This window comes from Rhinichthys klamathensis, unplaced genomic scaffold (assembly GCF_029890125.1).
Source record: "Rhinichthys klamathensis goyatoka isolate OS25496 unplaced genomic scaffold, OSU_Roscu_1.1 h1tg000291l_1, whole genome shotgun sequence".
NCBI lineage: Eukaryota > Metazoa > Chordata > Actinopteri > Cypriniformes > Leuciscidae > Rhinichthys > Rhinichthys klamathensis.
The window spans coordinates 229,833-247,724 of NW_026606810.1; the positions used below are offsets into that span (position 1 = coordinate 229,833).

Consider the following 17,892-nt stretch of genomic DNA (forward strand, 5'->3'; position numbering starts at 1 on the left):
GAATGAATTTCTTAAGATAGCCGTGTAGCATTTCAAGTCAAGTCAAATTTATTTGTATAGCGCTTTACACATTTACACTTTACACTACGGTATAAACATTGTTTTAAAGCAGCTTTACAGAAAATCATGATGTTATTGTTTATAATATCTTAATATCTTCATGCCTTGAGCTTGGCAAAAATATAGTTTCCATTTTGCGACGATACAAGCAATCAAGCAGTTTAGATTAGCTAAATAATATATGTCGCCTTACTCAAGTGTAGTGTATGTATGCGGATAAAGTTGGATAGACTTATATGTCCAACTTTATATAAAGATCTTTATATATTTCACAATTGTGCTTACAGAATTTCTAGACAGGAACTGAAATCAATTAAAAAAAAGAAAAACATGTAAAAAACTCTGAAACGTATTGTAAACATTTCCCCTTTTGTTTTACATATTGAATTGGCTCTCATTACTATCTTTTATAGTTTAACACGAGCCAATGAGTTTCTTTGTAAAAAAATTAACTCTGAAAAATGAAGAGAAATTCATCTGCAAATGAAGAGAAAAGTTATATTTACAGGTGATTTTCTGACAGAAGTTACAGTAATGAAGTATATCCTAATGTAGAGTTTCCCAAACAGTGAATATGCAAATGTCTTGCATGTTTTGGTTAATTTTAAGTTAAAAATTTCCAAAATGTATGTACTTAGCAGACGCTTGTATCCAAAGTAACTTTTAAGGTATATACAGTATTTGATCAGTTTCTGGGAATCTATATATGTTCTCTTGATAGCCATCTTGACAAAAGATGACCTCAATCCTATAGCAGATCAGATATGAGATATACACAACTGGTTTAAATGTTTATTCACTGTTAAAGGGCACATAGGGTTGGTGGTCTGGTTTTCCATAAAATACGACACGTGTTCTCTTCTCACGTGACATTAGGCCACCATTTATTAAATTCTTACCATATACAATATCCCACCTTTGATTGAAATGAATGAATCTGATCAAATATTCTGAAGACATACAGACGCAGACAGATGACCCAATACAAACATGTACACAACAAACAAATATCTGTAGTGTCCGGTGGCACCGTGTGTCACTCACTTTGTAACCCAGAACAGCAGACTCATTGTCCATGGATTTAACATGATCCCACCTCACAGTAACCCAAGAACCAGCAACCTTCCATGCGACTTTACCTGGGGGGCGGTTGGGGGCTAGAAATGAAGATACAAGCAAAAGTAAGTCCACTGGCTTTCACACCATTCTCAGTGACAAAGACATTGGCAAGAACTGCAAATGTAAAGTTGTGAATAACATGCAGGACTGGTGGTGGCATTTGAACAGTTAAGGAAGTAACAGTTATCAGTTTTTCTCCAGGATAAAAATGAAGGCAGTTCTGTTTGGTGGCTTGTTTCCGCCACAGAATAAAAAATAAAAAAGGTAAGTGCGACTTTTTATCTCACAATTCTGACATCTTTTCTCAGAATTGTGAGATATAAACTCGCAATTAAGTGTTATAAAGTCAGAATTGCGAGTTTATTTCTTGCAATTCTGACTTTATATCTCACAATTCTGACTTTATAACACGCTATTGCGACTTTATAAAATGTAATTCTGACTTTATATCTCGCAATTGCGAGATATAAACATGGAATTCTGAGAAAAAAGTCAAAATTTCGAGTTTATTTCACAATTATATCACGATAAAAAGTCACAATTATATTTGAAAATGTTTTATTCTGTAGCGGAAACAAGCTTCCATAGTTTTGAGTCAACTGCAAAGAGGGCAACTTACAGAATGAAAAGTTAAGAAAACTCAAAATATCACGACATCGTGATGCGATGCAACAAGAACTGTTACTTCTCTCAACTTTTCCACCATTAAACTACTAGCTTATGCAAGTTGGACATGAATCAACCTTTGTTGTTCCTGGAACAACATTCTTATCAACCACTGCCCTCTGATTTAATTTAAAATTTAGCAAATCGTATCAATGTTGATATCACAACGTTGTTTCAATGTCTTATTTTTTGTACAGATCTTTAATTTCAGTGTTGACTTTCTAAGTATTTTGTTAACCTATTTACAACATTTAGTATTAAACATTATTTTAATGTTGTTTCAACATACTATCAATGTTAAAACACCAACTGAGAGTCTTTCAATCACATTTCGAAGCTGAAGTTCGGTCATTTGCCAGCTAGGTAGCGTTTGGGTGAAGATTGTTAGGAAAAATGTTCCAGAAGTCTCCAGAAACATGTTCTACTCATGTAAATCATTTTAGCTAGGCCACCAATGCTCCCCGAGCCTGAAAATGAGGTCTTACGAGGTTTCTTGGTGATGACAGTGGTTCTTGGGGAGGGTGGGCCAGTGCCTGCACTGTTGTAGGCCAATACGGTGACGTGATAAAGAGTGTTTGGCCTCAAACCCGTGACTCGTGCCATGTTCTCCAGCCCAGCAGTTCTCACTCGGTCCGCAGCTGCCTCGCGTTCATGTTGTCGCCAGTAACGAATCTGTAACCAGAGCAAGTTGGCAATCTTAATCGAGTGACAAGCTTATTCACACTGAAAACAACCAGAATGGATACTCTGTACTCAAAAATAACAAATAATGGATTCATATTTTGCTCCTGAAAGATGCAAAATTATGAAAATCAATGTTATGTATTAGAAGATTCAATTAAATATAAGCTGCAAAAAATACCCTTTGATACCAGTGAATTTCAAAGCACGGTTTTATCTAAAAGGAGGCGTCTTATCTAAATAATGTTCCTTGATCTGATCGAGACGTGCGGTTCATAAAAAGGAACTAATGAGATAGCAGCACCTCGAATAGTTGCTCGCTCATGGGGCAAAGCTCACATATCTTGACGTGCCACCTCAGGTGGCCAACGACACACAATGGTCACCAAAACATCCCTCAACTCCGTCATGCTATATGTTTATCTATCCACAAAAAGAGATGTTAGAGATATTAAAATAATGGGTCTGTACTGACCTCATAACCCCGAAGTACTCCATTAATGTTCAGATGTTGAATGGGGTCCCAGGACACTTGAATCTCAAAAGCTGTCAAAGCAGTGGCATTAATCCTTCGTGGGGACACAGTAGGTTCTAAGGAAGATCAGAAAACATAAAGATGACTATCAGTTATGAGGCATTAACGTGATAATATCATACATTTGTTCATCATTTAATCTTTTTAGACTGGTAACATTTTTTATGTCAAATAAACCGTCATAATTTATTTGTAGGTCATTTTTCACCCTCTCTCTGACCCTTTGAATTATGTAAACTCCCTCTTCACGTGCATATTGCAGCACTAACACACGACTTGCATGTTTTGATGTTGGTTACAATATAATTTGCACTGTCTTAATTCATTAACAGCCTCTTTTTAAAGCCAGCATTATACTGTGACACATGCATAAAATAATCTAACAATCATAAAATATCGAAAGGATATGCAGAGAAGTTTGGTGTATTTGCACATTTTTGAAAAAAACTTTCACTACCTCACTATCTGAACACAAAACTGGTATGTGTAAATGTGAGTGATTGTGTGTCATCTGTATGACATTGCAGAACTTCTGGGCAAGAAATTATTGCAACACTGTTTCAATGTTTTTGTGAGGAAATTTTGAGATCTAAAAGTTACAATATGCATTCATAGCACAATAAACTCACATAGTGTAATAAATTATCTTATCTCAGATGACAGAGGAAAATTGTATCATTGTGTGACCTTTTAGACGTTTCTATGAGACGTTTCTCCACTGTCTCCATTGTCTGCCCTCTAGTGATTAAGCAATGTCTAAGCAATCAGAATATAATGAATATTACACAAAACATAATCCTTTGTAGTATTTCTCTCACCCTCTTCTGCAGTGTGTACTACAGCAATCTGGCTGAAGGGACCTTCTCCTTTCTTGTTGTAGGCCTTGATTCTGACCTCAAAAGGGCAGTAGGCTGACAGACTCTCATTGCTGTAAACATATCGTGATGACTCCACGTGTGGAACCCTCACCACCGTCCATGTTGGCATGCCTTGCTTTCTGAATGCCAGAATATACCCAAAGCCATCTCCATTCTGATACTCCCTGACCATGGGCTGTAATTCATACCAGAAGAAATCGTTTTTTTATGTAATAGAAGGTGAGGGTTGAGTAATAAAGACACATTGATTTAAGGTATAAATCAAATATTATATGCAATTAGAGCAACAGAGGTCTGTGGCACTTACAGTCCATGTAATGATAAGTTCATTACGGTTTCCTCCACCTCCACCAAGTCCGCTGGGCGCCACAGTTGGTGCTGCAAAACAAAATAATAACCCACTTATACAGAGGAAAAAATACCCTACTATCTACCAACCATATTTATATGTGAAACCTCACTAATATTTTATGTCATTTTGGTTCTAATTCAGTAAAAGTTTTGTGTAACACCAACACATTTGTAATGGTTCTGACCTGCTTGCTTGGTTCGGACAGGCTGGGAGGGCATGCTTGGTTCTCCACTTCCCAGGATGTTGCTAGCAATGACCTGGAACTCATAATCCATCCAGGGTCGAAGATCTATCACAAGTGCAGATTCAGCATTTCCTTCTATGTTTGCAGGGTCTGGAGGAACCATTAGCACACAATGACAGGCAAACATCATCAGGATTACATCATGCTATAATACAAATAAATTTCACAAACTGGCATTCTGGATGGCTTCTGTCAAATAGCCCCGCGGGTTGTTATTAATATAATGTTAATAAGTTGTAATGAATATAATGTTATTATTATAAAAACTTGGGTTACACTTTATTTTAAGGTGTCATTGTTACAGTGTAATTATAGATTTAAGTACTGAGTAATATTAATGAACTACATTTGGTTTAGGGTTAGTTGCATTTAATTATGCACAATTTACTGTTATTACTATGTTAAGTACATGCAAGATATGTAAAGGACACTGTAAAATAAAGTGTTACAAAAACTTGCTTATGTGTAATTTAAATGTAAGTAGCTTTAATATCATAGTAATGTATCAACTTGGGTTACCTGTACAGTTTACAGCATTAGTTCAAATATTTTCTTGCTTTTTTGTTCATGAGAAAATTTGCCATGTACTGTACTCATACATAACCCAGTTAATCAATATTGAATCAAAATCAGAATTGAAGTGAATAACTTGTGAATCGAAATCTAATTGAATGGTGAAATTAACCCTGCCAAAAACAAAATCAACATATTTTTTATGAGATATTGTAATATTTTATTATTTTATTCTAATAGTTTAATGAAATATTTGAAATATGTGACCGTGGATCACAAAACCAGTCACAAGTCGCACGGGTATATTTGTGGCAATAGCCAACAATACATTGTATGGGTCAAAATTATCAATTTGTCTTTTATGCCAAAAATCATTAGGATACTAAGTAAAGATCATGTTCCATGAAGATATTTTGTACATTTTCATAAATATATATGAAATAAATATACCATAAATATATAAAACATTTATTTTTGTGAGTGAATGCAGCACAATTGCGAACATAAATGGACAACTTTAAAGGCGATTTTCTCAATGTTTAGTTTTTTTTTGCACCCTCAGATTCCAGATTTTCAAATAGTTGTATCTCGGCCAAATATTGTCCTATCCTAACAAACCATACATCAATGGAAAGCTTATTTATTCAGCAATCTCAATCTCAATTTCATCTCTATCTATAGAGATGAAATTGAAAAAAATACCCATGTGACTGGTTTTGTGGTCCAGGGTCACATGTATCATAAATTAAAAAAGAAATATTATAAAACATTACTAATATTTCAAAATATTCCAATATCTAAAAAGTTCATGCTGAGAATGCAAGATTGCAAAGTTGATTGACAGAGTGGGAAGACCGATTTGATTATATCATTTGCAATGCTTTATGCAAGTGAGGGACTGTGAACAGTTTGGGGTTATAAACAAACCAAACAAAAAATCAAAAAAGTTTGAGAAATCCTGCTCTAATAAACAAATGTATTCATAATTCACAACATATGTTTGATTAAAAGCATCCTTGTAAAAATAATTATGCAAAATTGTTCATTATAACATTGTGCAGCTGTTGTGTTTGCATGACACCTAAAGGACTCGTAACCTCACCTGTCCTCATCCTCTTCCAGTCGTGAGTCTGTGAGGAGCGGCCCAGGATGATATACTTGCCAATGGGACTGTGGTTGTCATATCCACGGCTCCATCTCAACTCAACCGATGTGTCGTTGACACTAGTCACCACCAAACCTCCAGGAGGTCCTGGTGGGCCTATAAAGAGAGAAACATTCAGCTTTGCCAGAGAATCTACAACAGTTTTGTCACACATTCATATTCATACACACACAGCAAAAACATTGTCAAAGCAGTGTAGTTGGGGTTGCTTTAAAAAAAAAATCAGCATCAAACAGGCTTTTGGAAACCAATCCCCCAGGATATAGATCTGCTAAATTTATATTTCATGACTCTACGTTTCATCAATTCTCACAGGGCTGAATGCAGAGAGTTGTCTGGCCAAAAACGATGAAGCTGAGGTAAAACACAAGAATGAGTTTTAATAAGGTCTCTGTCACTGCTCAGCCAGCTGGAAGCCCTCACCCCTTACGACTAGCTTGGCCGAGGACACCGCGCTGTCCACCACCGTCTGGGCCGTGCAAGTATATGTGCCAGCATGACTGAGCTGTCCGTTCACAATCACCAGGTCACCGATCGTCTCTTTCTGTATAGAGATAGTGAAAAGAAAAGTAAACTTTATTTAAAAAGGAGTATTAGCCCACTTTCACTTCATAAAACCATTTATTATATTTTTTTTTTATTAAATGCCTAATTCTTCGAGGCTTCAGATTTGGATTTTAAAATGTATCATGTCTAAAAGGGATTTACTTTGAAGTGAATCCTATTAAAGCTAATCTCAGAGTGTGAGAGAAGCTTGGTGCTATTGGAATACAAATTCAGATGGTTTTACTATTCTTTCTTATTTTAAATATTAAGAACATAACTAGATTTTTTTTACATTTTATGAAGAAGTGGTATTTGCTTGCATGCTAGAGTGTAACAGCTATGTGGTTACTAAAGTGCTCTAAGTTGTTGTTAGCATGTTGCTATGCTATTTCTATGGCACAGCAAAGTGTTAAGTCTCTATGATCTTCCCTAGATATAACTTGGGTTTCATTTATGGGATTTGTTGTTATATTATCATCTGCCAGGCAAATAGTCAAATTGCTTAAAAAAAATCAATAACACCCCTCTCAAGCTGCACTCTGAATAAATCAGTACCATGCAGTACAAAATCAAACTAACATACAGTTACTAAAGTAAGATTTATTTATTTTAAATATTTTATTAACAAAACTAATACTTTTATTCAGCAGGGAAGCATCAAACGGACGAAAAGTGACAGACAGTAAAAGCATTTATAACGTTACAAGGGTTTTCTATTTCGAATAAGAAATATTTTAGTTTCTGTTCATAAAAAAATCCTGAAAAAAAGTTTACAGTTTTTAAACACCCTTTCAAGCCAAGTGCTCACCCCCTCCATGCGCCGATAGTGTCCATTTGATTCCTCTAGGTCCAACAGAGCTCCATTGAGGGTCCAGGTGAAGGTGAGGTCCATAGTAGGGTCATGTGACGCATGGCATTGCAGAGAGACATTTTCGCCCTGATTGATGTCAGCATTAGAGGGTGCTAGAGTGATTTTTGTGGCATCTGTTTGACAGAACAAGATGAAAAACATATTTATACACTGAAAGCATTTGAGTCCACAATAAAATGCTGATGACTACTAAAAATTGCATTTTAGAGGTTTACACGCAGATCAATAAGCCGAAAATGAGACATAACAGAAGATAAGTGCACAATGAATATGCAGACAGACAGATGATACAAGTGTTTACTTGGAGCTAGGCTAAAAAGTCTAGGTGTGTCGAGAACAGTACATATTTTTCTTAACCGTTAATGACCTTTCCGAAATAACAAAACACTGTTTATGGGTTTTATGTGATATTACACATTTCAGAGTAATCTGTGCAAAACAGATAACCTGAGACCTTTAAAATAGGTAAATCAAAGAAATAAGGTTTTGTTACCTCTGACAGACAGGTGCCCTGTGCTGTTGGCCTTGCCAAGGTAGTTTTCTGCAAAGCAGGTGTACTTCCCCTCATCGGCACGACTGATGTTGAATATCCACAGAAGCCCGTCTGGAGTGACTGTTATCCTGGACAGAGTTCATCATATGGTCTTTCTGACATCACTGTACTCAAAGCATCTTCAAACAAACTCACAAAGCAAAAACTAAATATATTGAGTTCCAAACATTTAGGAGGTCTTTGAAACACTTAATTATTACTGGATTACCTAGTACTATTGGTCAGTAGCTCTGTGCCACGGCTCCAAAAGAGAGTGGGTTTGGGAGCCGCCCGAGGTTTACACTCCAATTTAACCTGTCCACCACGGGCAGCAGGAACCAGCTTACGCACTGGATTTAACCTGAAGTCTGGAGCCTGGACTGAAATAGGGTGACAGGACGAGGCAGGAAGGGAGATGGGTAACCACACAAAGAGGATTTAAACACAGATCATATTATAACTGGGGTTCAGGCATGACTGGGTGGGCAGAAGGGGATCTGAAGTGCATTAAGGTAGATAATAAGAGAAACATGTTAATGTTTATGAAATAATATTCTGATATGTTTTCATGTTGCGATTCAGTTGTGCTCACCTTGAACTCTGAGCTCAGCGTTTGAGTAAATGGTGCCATGTTTGTTTTCGCCCACACACTGATACATCCCGGAATCCTCCAGAGCGAGGTTCCCGATCCTCAGTCGTCCATTATTCACTTCCACACGGTCCTGCACACAGGTACAAGTATGATTGTGTAAGAGACATGATGCACATGCATATTAACGCCAGCAGAGGGCCACACAACATACCTCTTGTCAATCTACCTACGGCTAAAGAAAGATAATGAGCAGGTTATTCACTGTCACATCTCACTGCCTTCAAGACATGAAGAGTTTTCTAGAAAATGAGTTAACATATATCAGTCTGAGTCTTGACAGCAAGAGGTCCTGTTAAATTCTGATAACACACACACTGTTAGATGACGATCCGGCCAAAGTGTGTGTGTATGTCTGACCTGTGTGATGAGGGGCTGTCCGTTACGGAGCCAGCGAATGGTGGGTCTTGGTTTGCCTGCAGCGGCACAGCTCCACTGCAGTTCTGAACTGATTTCCACCTCAGAGTCACTCATGACCTGAAGCCACTCAGGCTGGGCTGGAAAGCGAGAACACACACAAACCAGCAGATTAACACATCAATCCACTTATTAGATAAAAGTTTTCATTTCATTTCTTATACACCAGTGAATTCTTTTAGTATTATTTATATACTATTATATTATTTCTTAATATTTTGGGTTAGCTTTTACTTCATTTCATTTTAGTACCCCCATTTTTTAGAAAACATTTTGTAAAATTCAATAAAATCATGATTCAGTGATTTGTTAATTCTCTTGAACCTTTATTTAACTAACTAAAGTACAAAGAAAAGATTTATTGAGTTTTCACTGACCACCTTAATTGTATTTTGTAAATATAAACACATTCTGATGGTTGCAACACACTCCAATAAAGTTGGGACAGAGGCACAATAAAAGTGAAAAGATTATAGAATGTCCAAGTTATACTGTTTTTGCATGAGAAACTGTCATGCTACTGTGTTAAATATAGCCACATGGGCTCTGGAGTACTTTGAAAAACTGTTGTCACTTAACACAGTCTACCACTGCATTAAGAATTGCAACTTGAATCTCTGTTATGCAAGAAGAAAGCTATAAATCAGTTCCATGCAGAGATGCTGCTAAATTCTCTGGGCCCGAGCTCATCTCAGATGGTCCAAAACACAGTGGAAATGCGTGCTGTGGTCAGATGAGTCCACATGAGTCCACATTTCAGCTTGGTTTAGGGAAAAACGGGCATTGTCCGTTATTTCCACTTAGTCCCAAAGACAAAATGGACCATCCAGAGTTTTATCAGCAACAGGTGCAAAAGCAAACATCTGTCATGGTATGAGGGCGCATCAGTGCAAACAGCATGGGTGACTTCCATTTGTGTGAAGGTACCATTTGACGTGGAGACGTATATTGGGATTGTACAGAGACATATACTGCCATCAAGATGACATCTTTCCTGGGAAGCAAGACTGACTCTTATTGACTGAGTCCTGGGGCCGTATTCACAAAGAATTTTAAGGCTAAAAGTAGCTCCTAACTGGCAAATTTAGGAGCAACTCCTAAAAATAATGGGCGTGTCACTCCTAACTTTAGGACTCCTAATTTTTTTAACTAAGAGTAATTCACGAAGCATTTTAGCCCTAAAAGTAGCACCTAAGTCTGGGACAGCTTAAAAGAAGTCGAGAGGACTCCTAACTCACTAAGACCTATTCACAAAGGATTGTATCGCATACCACCGCCTCTCGCAGTCGTCCGGGGTCCGCGACACAAGCGGGAATGCTGCATTGATCTGCAAACAAATCCTCTCCCATTCTCACGCTTAGTTTTGCTTGATATCCCAGTGCCGAATTTCACTTTTATTATGTTTTTGGGCCAGCAGCAGTAACTGATCCATTCCTGCGTCCAGTTGGGCTTTCTTTTCCGTTTTGGCGAGTTCATAATCCACCGTCATTCAACTATTATGGTGTGTTCACACCCAACGCGAATTTAATTATTTGCGCGAGTAGATTACATACAAAGTCAATGCAAAGACGCGAATAGGCGCATCATTCGCGCCGGGCGTTGCAAATGACGCGAATTGGGCGACGCGTTTGCCGCGAATGTCTTCCGCGCAAGTTAAAAAAATTGAAGTCGAGCGAATGTTCAAGCGATAGACGCGTATTTGACGCTTTATTCGCGTTCGGTGTGAACACACCATTACATTAATTACTTCAATAGGAGTAACATTTCCTTGCTTTAAGTAGTCTATTTAGGCTAATAGGATGTCAATTAACCAAGCAAGTGTTAATGCAAGTGTCGTTTTTTCATTATTAGGCAAGTGGCGGTTTTCATTGGGGTATTAGGCTACCTTGATTTAATTTAATTTAATTCACGACTTCTCTCTCTCTCTGCCTTGTTAGAATTACACTTCACTGGGGCCTGCACAAACATTTCGATGACATTACTATTATTATTTTGTGTAGGACACAGACATATTTAGATGTCCTAAATCCATGATTTGTTGCGTCTGTGTTATGTTCCGCATGATGGCCCTGTCATCTAACAACCAATCACCGTGATCATTGCGAGTAGGCTCGTGCATGAGAAGTGACATCATCCATAGCAACGAAGACTCACTCTTAGTTTAGGAGTTGTCATTTTTCCTTACTAAGAGTAGGTCTGAAAGGCGTTGTGAATAACTTTTAAGAGAAAACTCCTAGCTAAAATATTTTAGTGCGATTTAGGAGTACTCCTAGTGGTAAGATAAAATTCTTTGTGAATACGGCCCCAGATCTGTTACTTATTGAAAATGTGTGGCCCATAATGACAAGGAGAAACAGACAATGACGACCACAGACTGTTGAACAGCTGTCTTGTATCAGGCGAGATTAGGCAAAAAACTTCAACAACGAGTGTCCTTAATTCCCAAGCGATTTAAAAGTGCAATCAAAAGGAAAGAAGATGACACATTGGTAAACATGCCTCTGTCCCAACTTTTTTGGAGTGTGTTGCCACCTTGGTCAGTAAAAAAATTGGAAATCTTTTCTTTGTACATTTGTCAGTTAGATGAAGTTTAAAGAGAATGAACAAATCACAGATTCTTGATGTTATTGCATTTTACAAAATGTCCCAACTTTTCTGGAAATGGGGTTGTAATTTTGTAAAATTGATTTGCTAATTTTTATTTGTTTTTATATTTCAATTTAGCTTTAAATTTTTTATTTAAGTTTTAGTTTTATTAATTTATTTCTTTTTAGAAATTTAACAATTTGTTTCAGTTAATTGCCAAGGCAACATTTCTAATTTTCATTCATATTTTTTTCAGTTTAAAGTGCCTCTATTATGCTTTTTCGGATATTACATTTCATGTAGTTTGTAATATAGCTTGTCTGTGAATGTAAAAGGTCTGCAGAGTTTCAAAGATTCAAAGCGCATGATAATTCCAGTCTCACTTCCTGCACGGACCTACGTAGGTTTGAAACAAATTAGCACGGTCTATGGTTTTCATTGGCTGCCCGTAAACAACATCTACTTTGACCCTCAAACACTGTAGTTGTGGCTGAAGCCTGGTGGAGTTGGGTTTGTGTGGTTGACATGTCAAAAAGACACTGTTTTCTGCAATGCAAAAGCAAGTCTACACTACATGCACTTCTCAAATTGATAGAGTAAAAACGACACCATCGTTATTGTTTGTATTACTGTGTATACAAGTGCTGAGAAAGCCCCCGATGCTAACATTTAGATATACAGTAGTAATGGGGGTTTAGTTTCCGACCCACGCTTTAAGTGGTAGACCAATCACAACAGACTGGGCCATCTGACCAATCAGAGCAGAGTAGGCTTTCGGAAAGGAGGGGTTTAGAGAGGCTGAATCCGAACTGTTTCAGACACTGTGAGAAAAAAAGTGATGCTGCAATGTATATTAAGAGAAAATTAAAGTGTTTCTTTTTTACCCTGGATGCATGTAAACCTATTGTAGGAGACCACCAAAGAAAATTAGGAACATTTAAAATTGCATAATAGCGGCACTTTAATTTTTTTATCTAATAATTATATTTTATTTTATTTCAATGAAAATAATTTTTATTTGTTCTTAATTAACAATATCAACACTGTTATACACAACGTTTTATGTCACATCAAACATCTACTAAAGTTAACAAGAGGAAAGGATATTTATATAAGTCTAGTTCTGACATCATGCCTACCTTGCACAGTGACGCGTCCCTGATGTGTCTCACGACCCTCTGAGTTGTAAACTTCACACTCATACATGCCCTCGTCATCAAAATTCAGATCAGGAATAATTAAAATGGGTCTTTCCGCACTTGCTCCAACCTTAGGGGGCAAAATCCCATCCACCTTCCTCCAGCGGATTTTAGGAATGGGACTAAGGGAGGAAAGTAAAGAGCAAACAAGATGATGTTAGAGAAAAAAGTAAAAATTTTATAGCTGACTGAGTTATGGATTATGTTGAACCGATGCAGCAGTGATCTCCGAAGGGAAGTGGGAAGCTAAAGGGGACTTACTTGCCATAGGCAAAGCATTCAAGCTGTGCAGTTTGTCCTGATAATGCATATGTCTCAGCAGGAAAACGCACTCGGATATTCGGGGCGGCTTTCCTTGGGTTTGCTGTAGAATCAAGGAAAAAAACAAGATAAGAGGGTTTTGTTTTTTGTTTTCATTTTGATAACAGCAGGTAGTTGAGCTTGTTTCTTGTTTCAGAGGGAAATACAGATCTTAGTTTGAACTAACCATCAGGGTAAACAGTGAGTTGGACAGCTTTGCTGAAGATGCTCTTGGTGCTGATGTCCATATTGATGGTGGTGAAGCAGAAATAGTTGCCCGTGTCATTGGCTCTAGCATTAGCAAGGTATAAGTTACCCGTCACCTGAGAAACAAACCATCTGCCCGCCTCTGGCTGGATGAAGTTGGGGAACTCATTGATGAACCAGCGGTAGGACAAAGCTTGGTGGAAGCAAATGGATGCAAGATGTAACACATTTGATGAAATAAATATACTGACCTGGATAAATAGCACAGAGTGAAAGGTTTTGCTAAATAATCGTGTATGTGGATACCTGGGTAATGAGCTGGTGGCTGGCAGGCAAGAAAGGTTCCCATACCCTCATGGACCGTCTGAGGGCTTCTGCTCTCAGGGGGGAAATCATGGAGATCTAAAAAACACACATTTTTTAGAGCGGTAGTGTGACATTTCATCTGCTTTCTTTTATTCAGAAAGGTCTAATTTTCACACTTGGACAACGATAATTGTTTGAGTTGTACTCACAGCCAAATTTGAGGTTAGCCATACGGCTTACAATGGTGCCACAGCGGTTGATGGCAAGACACTGGTATGACCCACCATCTCGCCCATGCTGGGGATTATTGATCACAAGGTTTCCTGCAACCTGTGTGTAGTGCGAATCCTCAACAAATGCTATTTCAGTGCCGTTCACACGCCACCTGTGAGAAATCACATACAAGATAGCCATTCAATAGCCAGAAGACTGTCAAAAAGTGGATAATCAATTATTTATTTAATTTTGGCAAAAAAGTGGTACATTTTGGGAACAGCATACATAATGGTTTTTTTCACAATTTTTGCCTTTGTTTTTGTCTAGAAATATTTTAACCTCCTAAAAATAGGGAGGTTTGTAAATACTTGAGAAGCAAACTTGTATATTGAAACATGTTTTCAGAGAATATATCAAGATCAGGTTTATTTTTCATAAAAAAATTCCAATGTGCAAGGAAACTTTAAGAATTGCATTACAAAGTTTTTTTTTAAAAGAAATTAATACTTTTATTCAGCAAAGAAAAGATGCATTAAATTGATCAAACATAACATTAAAGGCATTTAGAATATTGCACACGATTTCTATTTCAAATAAACGTTCTCGCTCATTAAAGTATCTTATTAAAGGATGTTTCGATTTTTTTTTTTTTTGATGTTTATTTTTGTAAAAATATTTTCTACAATGTCTGTGTAAAGGGATAGGTCATACAAATGAAGTAAAGGCCTTGTTTTGTTCAATAAGGTGTAAGTGACAAAAATCTGATCTGAGTACCGGTAAATAGCAGCAGGGCTGGCGCGAGCCTGGCAGCTCAGGGTCACCTTGCCTTCTGGCATCCCCTCAGGGTAAATCAGACTATACGGCTGCTCCTCAAACACCGGCCCACTGTCGTGACCAGACACGCACACATCCCCACCTACAAAAAAACGTGCACACAAACACTGTCTGAGAGAAACATTTCAACAAACATTGTCACAAAAAAATGCTTTTTAGTCAAACAAAACAGGTTCTTTATATATCAAATTTGAGTCAAGATTGTAGTGTTAATGGCCTTTTAACATAATGATGTTTGAACCAACAACCTTCTGGTTCTATCCCCGGATGATTAACTATTAAAAGCACTCTAAATAAAAGTCAGGGGTGTAGTAAAATATCCTTGAGAGTAATGTATATCAAGTAGTTTAGTCATGCTCAGGGCTTTTGTTCTGCCTTCTTTGTCAGCTAGTGTACTGTGCCAAACAGACAGATACAGGAGGGCTGTGCGTGCCTAACAACTCCAGTGAATTTGCACTCAGAGTGGGAATGTTCTCCACCCGGGGAAAGTCAGCAGGGGATTCAAACTGTCAGATATAATTGCATGCACTCAGATATTTTGACAGAACGAGGGGAACAGGGGAGTTTGAAGACATACAGTAAAGTCTCCAGGTTGCCATCTGATGCATTATGAATTGGGTAAAGAATGAGTTTGGATTATTTGGGACCGCATTTGTCTCAGTATGCGGATTTGGGTTTGGAATTTGGCTTTTTTTTTTTTTACTCTTAAATAAATGGGTGTTTCTTATGGATTTGGGACTGTGTGTTAAATGAAGTTTGTGATGGATTTGAGTAAACAGAATTTTTAGGAAGAAAAATGTCTCTGAAACAAATCTTATCTTGTGGATTTTAAGAGTAACCCATTCTTAAAACATGACAAAATATTTTTAATAGATTTTAATAGAATTTCATAGATTCAGATTTTTTTTCAGTGACTGTGTGTGCGCTTAGATTTATAAATTTGTCATTTAAAATTCATTGGAGATCTACATGCACATGTGTGTATATTGTATGCATGCATGTGTGTGTTCAAATGAGTGTGTGTATGCAGTTCTGGTGAGACCCACAGGAATCTAGGGCAATAAGAGAGAGGCAGAGGAGGAGAGATGAGTTGAGAAGGGGAACCGGCTACCCGGGAGGTTTTCTGCTCTGAGATAACAGTGATTTTCAGTGGTGTGTTGGCTGCTTCCAGTAATGGGGATAAACAGATCCAAACTGCCACTTAAGTTTTTTTCCACGGTCTCTTAAGTCTCTCAACAGATCATCACAGTCTCTTTGTGTAGTTACTTCTGTGTAATAGACTAAAACACAGTAATTGTTTTGTTAGCCAATTCAATCTAAATGCCTGCGATTAAACATTTGTACCTGGATATTTTTCTCAGCATAATTTATTTGAGAATAAGTGTGTTTGTGTATATTCTCAAATTATTTGTTCCTTTCCATGCCCATTACACAGTTTTGTTGTTTACACTGACAATTTCTATTTCTCTTTTTTTACTTTCTATTCAAAGGATCATGAAAAAAAATCCACAAAAATATTAAGCAGGAAAGCAGCACAAATGTTTTCGACATTGATATTAAATGTTTCTTAAGCACCAAATCAGCGCATTCGAATTTTCTGATGGATCATGTGACTGGAGTAATAACTGCTGAAAATTCAGCTTCGCCATCACAGGAATAAATTACTATTTAAAATATATTAAAACAGAAAACAGTTATTTTAAGGGGTTAGTTCCTAATTTCGTTCCAAACCCGTAAGACTTTCGTTCAATGGAATATTAATAAAGATATTTTTAATCAAATCTGAGAGATATCTGTCCCTCCATTGACAGCTACGCAACTACCACTTTGATGCTTAAAAAGTTCATAGAGATCGTAAAACAATATGAATTTAGTCCAAATTTTCTGAAAAGATATGATCGCATTGATTGATTAGTCACTTATGTTGGTCAGACGGCGGTTTCTGGCCACAATTTTCTGCAAAATGGACCACATTTTACGCCTGTGAGACTAGGACAACTTTGACTAGAGTGCCGTTTGCCAAGTTAATAGCATTATGGACAGAACCACATTTTTATCAATGTTTAATAGGGCCGGGATTACTTTAGCTGACAAAAACACCTCTCAAGTAAATCAAATCCCTTCTGCCCACTGATCTAAGATAACACAATGAATAATTAATCTGAATTTGTGGCCCCCCCACTGATGCACAACCCTAAAACCACACATCCCAGACACCATCAAAGTGACAACGTACATTTCAATGATGTTTTAACAAGGAAATGCTGGAGCAGAGGGAATACAGAAAAAAACAACGGGTGAGTGGTAACGAAGTTTGGCTAATGGGGGAAGGGCTGAGCAAGACCTACTAAGTATGTTTGCAAATGGGATCTTAAATGAGATGAGATGATGGGAGACAATGACATAAACATAGCCATTATGTTAAGACTGTCTTAAGTACTAGCATGACCAACCAGCGGTTAGTCAAGGGGCAATCAATCTTACTTTTTAGTATTAAATAAGACCAATCTCTGTTTTTATGTAACTGACTTAAAAGTTATGAACAGTTTTAAAGAAAAGAATGTGAAGGTTAACTTGTAAAACCAGTCTTAGGAGTTTATGCAACCGGCCCTTGATCATACTTACCCAATGCGTAGCTCAGAACCAGAGAGCTGAGAGACAGCAGACACAACAGAATCCTCATCCTCTTACCGCAACCACACCCAGACGAGTGATGCTTTCAGCTCCTTAGGAAGAAAAAAAACGAAAGCCACATGACTCTCCACAAAAAAAAACCTTTGTTGAGATTAGAGATGAAACGGTACACACACTGAAATCATTTCACCAAGTGAAGTTGTCCACAAAAATCAACAAATAGCAGCACTATGCACTTTTTTTTTTTTTTTTACATGAACATTAAAATTAAAAAACATTAAAAACAATGATGGCCAGATTTTAAATGAACCAAAAATTAAAATTAAAAAACATTAAAAACAATGATGGCCAGATTTTAAATGAACCAAAAATGTTGGTTGAG

At 37.3% G+C, this 17,892-nt stretch overlaps 1 protein-coding gene across 1 annotated transcript in view; it reads right to left on the reverse strand.

Annotated features, from left to right (window-relative positions):
- cntn2 (contactin 2) overlaps positions 1 to 17,892 on the reverse strand; it is a 31,833-nt gene that overhangs the window by 1,182 nt on the left and 12,759 nt on the right. The window contains exons 2-21 of the mRNA XM_056269879.1: positions 17,502 to 17,602; positions 14,817 to 14,958; positions 14,036 to 14,211; positions 13,827 to 13,922; positions 13,501 to 13,713; positions 13,275 to 13,377; positions 12,954 to 13,135; positions 9,172 to 9,308; positions 8,755 to 8,884; positions 8,392 to 8,542; positions 8,124 to 8,251; positions 7,568 to 7,743; positions 6,637 to 6,757; positions 6,151 to 6,309; positions 4,476 to 4,625; positions 4,247 to 4,317; positions 3,880 to 4,114; positions 3,002 to 3,117; positions 2,331 to 2,517; positions 1,105 to 1,217 (exon numbers count right to left, since the gene is read on the reverse strand). Of these exons, the coding sequence (XP_056125854.1) occupies positions 1,105 to 1,217; positions 2,331 to 2,517; positions 3,002 to 3,117; positions 3,880 to 4,114; positions 4,247 to 4,317; positions 4,476 to 4,625; positions 6,151 to 6,309; positions 6,637 to 6,757; positions 7,568 to 7,743; positions 8,124 to 8,251; positions 8,392 to 8,542; positions 8,755 to 8,884; positions 9,172 to 9,308; positions 12,954 to 13,135; positions 13,275 to 13,377; positions 13,501 to 13,713; positions 13,827 to 13,922; positions 14,036 to 14,211; positions 14,817 to 14,958; positions 17,502 to 17,559 (2,844 nt within the window). The 5' untranslated portion in view covers positions 17,560 to 17,602. The remainder of the gene's footprint in view (positions 1 to 1,104; positions 1,218 to 2,330; positions 2,518 to 3,001; positions 3,118 to 3,879; positions 4,115 to 4,246; positions 4,318 to 4,475; positions 4,626 to 6,150; positions 6,310 to 6,636; positions 6,758 to 7,567; positions 7,744 to 8,123; positions 8,252 to 8,391; positions 8,543 to 8,754; positions 8,885 to 9,171; positions 9,309 to 12,953; positions 13,136 to 13,274; positions 13,378 to 13,500; positions 13,714 to 13,826; positions 13,923 to 14,035; positions 14,212 to 14,816; positions 14,959 to 17,501; positions 17,603 to 17,892) is intronic.